The 7830-nt window shown below is 33.8% G+C and overlaps 1 protein-coding gene across 3 annotated transcripts; it reads left to right on the forward strand.

Annotated features, from left to right (window-relative positions):
• The first annotated feature begins 479 nt into the window (after nt 1–479).
• On the forward strand, nt 480–6988 carry LOC105777926 (vesicle-associated protein 2-2). Of its 3 annotated transcripts, none has more exons than XM_052622690.1 (9): nt 480–623; nt 807–860; nt 948–1018; nt 1145–1226; nt 1872–1987; nt 2059–2241; nt 5864–6094; nt 6358–6435; nt 6665–6988. In XM_052622690.1, the coding sequence occupies exons 2-9, from the start codon at nt 812–814 to the stop codon at nt 6779–6781; spliced, it is 927 nt and encodes a 308-aa protein (XP_052478650.1). In that variant the 5' UTR covers nt 480–623; nt 807–811; the 3' UTR covers nt 6782–6988. The 3 variants fall into 3 exon arrangements, with proteins under 3 accessions (XP_052478650.1, XP_012456904.1, XP_012456905.1); XM_012601451.2 differs by having other exon boundaries at nt 492–710; XM_012601450.2 differs by having other exon boundaries at nt 486–860.
• The last annotated feature ends 842 nt before the right edge of the window (nt 6989–7830 follow it).

The raw sequence follows: 7830 nt of genomic DNA on the forward strand, positions 1-7830 counted from the left end.
AAAAACAGTAAAGAAACAAATTTCTAAAATCAAATTCAGGGACTAAAATTATATTTTAATCAAATTTAAAAGTCGGCTCCGCGTTCATACCAAAATCAACCTTACTGTAAATTACACATTTAAATAAATATACTTTAGTTCATTTAAATCAAACCATATTTAAGGGAGCCAGTACCGTTTTCATACGGGTATATTTTTTTGGTATATACGAATATTGATCCGTTTTGATATATCATTTTAAGTTTATTTTTATTTTAAAATCATTTGATATATTTATGTAAAAATTTTATAAACTCAAATAATGAAATTAAATAAATTTTAAATATAAAAGTTTCTTCAATACGATTTATTATTAAACAAATTCAAAGTAAGGAAAAATAATAATAATCATTCTTTCTAAAAAATATATATTATAAAATAAATAATAAATATTTTATATTTTAAACCCCTACGGATACATCATTTTCCAATAAGTAGGGGTGAAATCAAGCGGCTAATGGGTAAAGCTGGAGCCGGTAGTTGAAGAAAAAGGAAAGGCCCACACTCACCCACCGCAACGAACGCCCACATTCTCCGATGCAAAGGAACTGAACCACTAACGTAGACGAAACATATAATTGAAGGCAGTGCAGTGCTTCCACCAGCTCCAAACTTTATTTCTTCCTCTCTCTCTCTTTTTTTTTTTTTTAAAATTTCGCCATTATTATAATGTAAACTCAACAATATTTCTTGTTTTCTTTGCTTTACAAATATTAATGCTCTTTTTTTTTAACATTTTCTTTTTTTTTTCTTGGGAATCTTTGCAGTGATCATGACTTCTGAGCTCTTGGAAATTCAACCTCTAGAACTCAAATTTACTTGTAATTCCCCCTCCCCCTTTTCATGTTTTTAATGTACTTCTAGAAATGTTGATTAAGATTTATTCTTTGCCTTGTGTCTTACTGAAGTTGAGTTGAAGAAACAGAGTTCATGCTTAATCCAATTGACCAACAAGACTGATCAATATGTAGCCTTTAAGGTATGTATTTTTCTTTATAAACAAAAAAAAAATCCAGTTTTAGTTTCTGGGTCTTTTTTTTCCCCTCATTTTCTGATCATTTTTAATTGAATTCTAAGACTTAGATTCAACAATTACGATTTTCAGGTGAAGACTACTTCTCCCAAGAAATACTGTGTGAGACCCAACACTGGCATTGTTAAACCCAAATCAACATATGATTTTACAGGTACGTATAACTTGACTCAGCTGTTTAATGTTTGGGTTCTGCTATATTTATTTGATAAGATTTCAGTTCTAGTCAAATTGAAAACTGGTTTGTTAGTCATTGATGGGTGTTGCTTGGTTGTTTATGGTTTTAGTTTGATTGGCATTTTTAACACTAAATTAGTTTGAAACTACAGGGTTTGTTGAGATTTTTTTTACCTAAGATGTGTTTGAAATGAAGTGTACTTGTGGAATTTATGGGACTATTATGGAATGCATATGTAATTGGGGCTCTCCATTCTAGATGATTATTCTTTTGCACGGCATAGTATAATTCTCTAAACATATAATAAAACTTTTTTAAAAAATAACCATATATATGACACTCACCTCTAGATCTAGATAACATAATAAGTTACTGGGATTTGTCTGTGAATTTCAGATTTGAGTATATATTTGATATGGGTATATTCATTTTTTCTAAGTGTTTTCTCCTTGTCTTTAGAGGGTTCGAGAGGATTATATGTTTATAACCATGATATATGTTGTATATGGGAGTCTTAACACAAATATTTCAAGCAAAATAAAGAGTTGAAGTGATATAGCTTACAACTATTAATATCAAATGCATTGCTTTTGGTATTTTCTTTTTTTTGGTTTGATTCAGTTATCATGCAAGCTCAGCGTGTTGCTCCACCTGACTTGATTTGCAAGGACAAGTTCCTGATTCAAAGTACAGTAATTCCATTTGGAACAGCTGAGGAAGACATTACATCCGACAGAGTAAGAATTTGCCAATGCAATCGTTGTTCCCTTTTTTGTTCCTACAATTTCATGATTGTTTTTGTTTGTAGTTCTCTAAGGAAAGTGGCAAACACATTGAAGAAAAGAAGCTGAAAGTATTCCTTACAAGCCCATCAAATTCACCTGTTTTGACTGCAATTAATGGAGACCTGAAACAAGACATAGGTCATGAAACTTCATCTCCAAGGGATAAAGCACGGCATGGAGTTGAAAACATACCTCCATCTCAGAAGGTAAGTGTGCATTTTTCATGTTTTATGGCTGCAGTTGTCTATCAGAGTTTGAAATTCCCTTATCTATTGCTTTGACTGTATAAAGGTATGATCCTCCAAGTAGAGTTATCCAAGGATCAAGTTATCTACCTAGGCCCAAAGACCTACCAGATGCGTGGGAGGTTTTGGAAAAAAAATATAAACCCCAAAAAATGGCATAGACAAATGTATAATCATGTTTTCTAACTGGGTCGGCCTCAAATAAAGAATTTCAGGCCTAAACCCGACCCAACTCATGGATCTAACAATGTAGATAGCGTTGTAGCAAGATAATCTATAGAGAGTTACCTTAATAAGGTTAGTTGTAGTTTACTCCACTGTGTCATGATGGCATTGCATCATAAAAGTCAGATCTTGACCAGACTGTGTCGCCAAAAGGGCACTTGAGGGTCTCGTAGTTGGCCAAAATTCCTTGATCTTATGTCTTAGTTCGGCGGTTGTGTAGCTAGTGTTTAACTTTCCTACAAACTACTCTTTATGGCTTATCCTTGATCCAATCCCAATCCACTTTATGTTGGATCATGGTTTATAATTAATGTTATGAGATTTTTTATGTAGAGGATCCACTAGAGTGACAACTGTAGGGCATATGACTCATGCCGTTACTTACTATGATGAACAATGGATTTCATGCTAGCTAAGGATTGAGGGAAAGAGCAACCAAAGAGAGTGTTTAGAAGCATGTAGCTTTGTTTAAAAAATTTCTTACAAAGGTTTTCTTATGAAAGAACTTGGTCTGTCCTCCCATGAACGAAGGTGCCTTTTATAGGTAAACCTAAGGGCTAAAGGATAAACTTGTCACTATAAATAAATAGTGACACCATACATAAATATAGAGACAAGCTTGTGGGAATCTCCATGCCAGTTTTTACAAAAGTTGAAATAAAATTAGAACACTAAAATAAAAACACACAAAATTACAAAATAGGAAAAGACATAAGGCTAACATAATAAATAGATCATGTTGCATCTCTTGAGATTTGATTAGGATTCATGTTTTCAATCATCCCACAAGAGATTAAGATACTCTTTGTTTGCATTTGAGGAGAAGTCATAGCCAAGACTTTCAAGCCATCATTGGTGAGATATTTCCATTAATTCTTTTGGTCACATTTCTCTGTCAATGTCTATGTTCATGGCCTTTCCTTTATTTCTTGGGAACTTTATGGTCTCATAGGATCTTTCTTCTTGGCGTCTTCTGGATGAGTTCATTGGTGAGATAACAAAGCGGGATAAAATCAAAATCTCTGCCAAGTTCATATGGATCCTAGGAATAATCCTAATAGATAGGCAGTTCCAGCTTTGATTCTTAGGTTGATGGAGTTTTATCAAACTGAACTCAAATTCTGGTTGAAGAGGTTCTATTGTGGGATTCTAGAATCTTTCTTCATAAATGAAACTGTCAGTGTTCAGCTCGGTCACGTAAGGCTAGAAAGTTCTCAAGCAAATCAAGGAAAGGCCACAGATATGAACATTGATAGCTGTTTCCAGCTGTTGTTTCCCTCCCAAGGGTAGGTAGGTTCTTATGTGTTATCACCCATCCGCCACTAGAAACACCACTTCCCGTTCGACTTGCACATGTTAAGCATATCGTCAGCATTCATCTTGAGCCAGGATTGAACTCTCCATGAGATTCATATTTGTATCAGTTATAGCTTCTTTGTTCGTAGACAAAACTGGTTCAGAATTGTCTTTCATTCCAAGGCATAACTTGTATCCATGTGCTTCATATTCGCTTGGAGTTCACTCCTAGAAATATAGCCATCCGTGCCCCCTTTTGTCAATCCCACGAGCCTCTTGTCCATTCTTATTTGATCAAGAAACATGTCTAGAAGAAGAAATGAAAATATCTCACCAAAGATGGCTTAAAATCCTTGGTTACTACATCTTTCCAAAAGCAGACAACTCCCATCTTAATTTCCCATGGGATGATTAAAACACGAGATGTGACATAACCCAATCCTAGGTCATTTCGTATTTGTAATTTTGTTTGTTTTTATTTTTGTTGTAATTTTATTTTCACTTTTGTAAAAGCTAGCATGGAGATTCTCACTAGCTATCTTTATCTTTATATTTTCTTTATGTATGGTGTGACTATTCATTAATAGTGGCAAGTTTGTCCACTAGTCCTTGGGTTTGCCTACACCAAGTTTTTGTGTAAGAAAACCTTTGTAAGAAACTTCCTTAACAAAAGTATGTGTTTCTAACTCTCTCTCTCTCTCTTCGATTACTCTCTCTCAATCTTTGGCTAGCATGAAATTCATTATTCACTTATGGTATGACATGAGTTGTATGCTCTACATTTGCCACTCTGGTGGATTCTCCACATCAAGAATCTCATGAAATTGATTACAGACCATGGATCCAATATTACAGAGATAGCACTGTAGCAAGATAATCTGTAGAATATTACTATAATAAGGTTAGTTGTAGTTTACTCCATTTAACGACAGCATCATAAAAGTTCGATCTCGACTACCTTGTGTTGCCAAAAGAGCACTTGCGAGTCTCATAGTCGGTCAAAATACCTTTATACTATGTCCTAGTACCATGTTTGTGTGTCTACGACTTAACTTTCTTAAGTACTACTCTCTATGACTTATCCTTGATCTAGTGTTGATCTTCTTTATTGAGTCATAGTTTGAACAACGAATTAGTGTCTCTGGTCCACATTCATCATCTAGTGGAAATATTGATTCAAGATCATCATCATCCAATAGATTTAGTCCTGAAGTCATTGCTACTTACTGTAGTATCTTGAGAGTTCTCTTTTCAGCTTTCGGGTAGTTAAAACAATTTAACTTGTCAAGAACAGGATTGGCATTCATGGCAGTAAGTAATATTGGTATTTTGCAACACAGTAGCTTTTACCAAAAGCTCTATATGTATTTATGTTATTAGAGCCTTTGAATATTAGAAGTGTGAGAGGTCAGACCCCTAACCAGTCCATTATTGTCCCCAGGTAGCTCAAGCGGTAGCATGCTCCCGTATCAATGACCTATATGCCACAGTCACGGGGTCAAGTCAGACCATGCACAAACTCTTTGGTTTGTCGTGGTTCTACTTGTTCGGGCAATAAGAGACACTCCCACTCTATGAACTCACCGAGGCTCTCAGAAGAGTAAAGAGACAAAAACCCCAACTAGGGTTAATATTGGACTTGTTGAGGATCTGACCCTCAACAAGAAGGATACCTAAAAAGAATAAAGGAATACCCAACCAAGTTCTTAAAAGAACAAAAAAGCACCATGAAATTTTGTTTTTTCAATTGAATAATATATAGGCAGCTTGAACTGTTCGGATTCAAATATTTCTTTTATAATTCAGTTCGGGCTCTATCACAAAGTGGAATTCATATTTTTGGCCGAACCAGGCCGAGGTAAGCACAAAAGCCATTAATAAATTGAGCCTAGCTTGTCTTATGGAGAGGTATACCTCCAGGATTGTCCGAATATATGGAAATCTTGAAAAAAATAACGTACTCATGTGAAATACATATCTTTATTTGACGGTCGTGCTCAAATGCTAGTAACATAGATCGATATAAGGATATTAGTGTAGTAATTATTTTCTCTTGTGCTAGGTTGCTGAGGATTTTATGGGGTTTGAGACTGCTAAGGATGCAGGGGAGTTAGGAACAACTATGGGCACTCAACAGTTTAAAACTTCCAGAGATGAAACAGAAGAGCTAACTACTGCTAGCGATTTGCAGTCAAGTGTTGCCAAGGATGTGCAGCAATTGAAATCAGCAAAAGCTGACGATTTTGAGAACTTGAAGTCAAAGATAAGTTTTATGGATTCAAAAATTAAAGAGGTTAGTGTTGTTTATTTTATTTCTTTGATTTAAGTGTATGGAGGCTATAGTGCATGATACAGGTACATGTTTCCAACATGTTTACGTTCAATTTTTTTTTCTAAATTTTTCGTATTAGAGGATTCTATTATATTCATTCGTATGCCTAGATATGCATTGGAAATAGATATCAGACATAAATATTTCAAAAAAATTAAAGTCGAAAAAATTCATAAGCATGCTCGTATTCTTAATTGTTTTCCTTATATATTGTTCATCACTAGGCTGAAGTTACCATCATGAAGCTGACACAAGAGAGAAGCATGGTTGCTCGAGAGAAGGACAAGCTTCAAAGTGAATTAGTGAGTCCCATAAAATCAAACTCTGAAAAAAGTATTCGTGTTTGACACTTATGTTACTTGGATTTTGGAATATTTGTTGAATGAGGGTGTCTGACATAAGTGTAAGATGCTTATTTGTTACAGTACAAGGAGAACTGCTATATTTCATTAGTTAGCCACTGATCAGCTTGAAGAGATCACCATTTTCTTTTTCAACTGTAAATAAGAACTTTTGCTTCCCTGTTTATAGGAGTTGTTGAAGACGAAGTCCAATGCCATAAGAATAACTCAGGTAGGTTTTCCGCTCCTCTACGTATGCATGGTGGCCGCTGTCGGCCTGGTGATCGGATACTTGAGCAATCTCTAGGGAGCGAGAACAAGTGAATCTTTTGTTATCTTACTAGAAGTTCTAAGTTCCAACATTAAAAAAAAAAAGTCTTTTCCTATATATAATGTTGGAACCTCTTATTGTTTTTTTATATATAATTGGAACTTCCTATTGTTATTGTAAGTAAATTGCACATTTTTTTAACTGAATATGAAGATAACAAATACCTGTATAGATTACAGCCTATTATTAGGTGCTTATGTGTTTTTTAATTTTATTTTATACAATATCAGGGATGAGGATTGGATCACTTGTTTTAAACTCATGTTAAATAAGTGTCTAATAAAAACTTTAATTACTATTTTATATAAATTAGAATTAAATCAATCTTATTTTAAAATTAAATATATTTATTATTACACATACAAATTCCGGCTTATTTAACTCAAAATTTTGAAACTACTGTCTCAGGCCTAATCTTTGGACGATATTTTTGCACTGACATTTTTGTGACACACTTCTAATAGTAAGCTTGGATCTATGCGTATCAAAACTATGTTATATATATATTTACACGAAAGTTAAATAATGTTTTGGTTGAAATGATAAAATTAAGAGAGAAGAATAAATGTTATAGTGGTTTGGGTTCAAATCTTATTAAAAGTACGCAATTTATATATATATACAAAAAATACCCAAATTAATATTTATTGTTTTATTAAAATAACACTTTTTTGGTAATTTGACATCTAAGTTGAGACTTGGTTATGGGTGACCAATTCATCGAAGCATCATATAGTACTAAAAATCTTATCACACATGTATACGTGTAGAAACCACGAATTTAAAACACTTATAATTGTTTAAAACAACATACAATAAATAATGAAACGTATGGTTTGAAAGATTTTTTTTTGAAAAAAAAACAAAATCCATAAATAAGAAAAAGCATTAAGATAGCAAACAGATTAAGGATACGAACAACTAAAATCCAAGCCAACAGGCTCACCTCATACACTCGAACCTATCATCTGCACTCCCCGACCACACTATCTTCAGTTACAGATGAAATATTCTCATTAAAAGAA

This window comes from Gossypium raimondii, chromosome 10, assembly GCF_025698545.1.
Source record: "Gossypium raimondii isolate GPD5lz chromosome 10, ASM2569854v1, whole genome shotgun sequence".
Lineage (NCBI taxonomy): Eukaryota > Viridiplantae > Streptophyta > Magnoliopsida > Malvales > Malvaceae > Gossypium > Gossypium raimondii.

What these genes read in the sequence shown, in the direction of transcription:
- LOC105777926 (XM_052622690.1), top strand. Translation starts at nt 812, where the DNA reads ATGACTTCTGAGCTCTTGGAAATTCAACCTCTAGAACTCAAATTTACT. An exon ending in ATCAATATGTAGCCTTTAAG is followed by an intron (nt 1,019 to 1,144) that starts GTATGTATTTTT and finishes TACGATTTTCAG; the next exon opens with GTGAAGACTACTTCTCCCAA. An exon ending in ACATACCTCCATCTCAGAAG is followed by an intron (nt 2,242 to 5,863) that starts GTAAGTGTGCAT and finishes CTCTTGTGCTAG; the next exon opens with GTTGCTGAGGATTTTATGGG.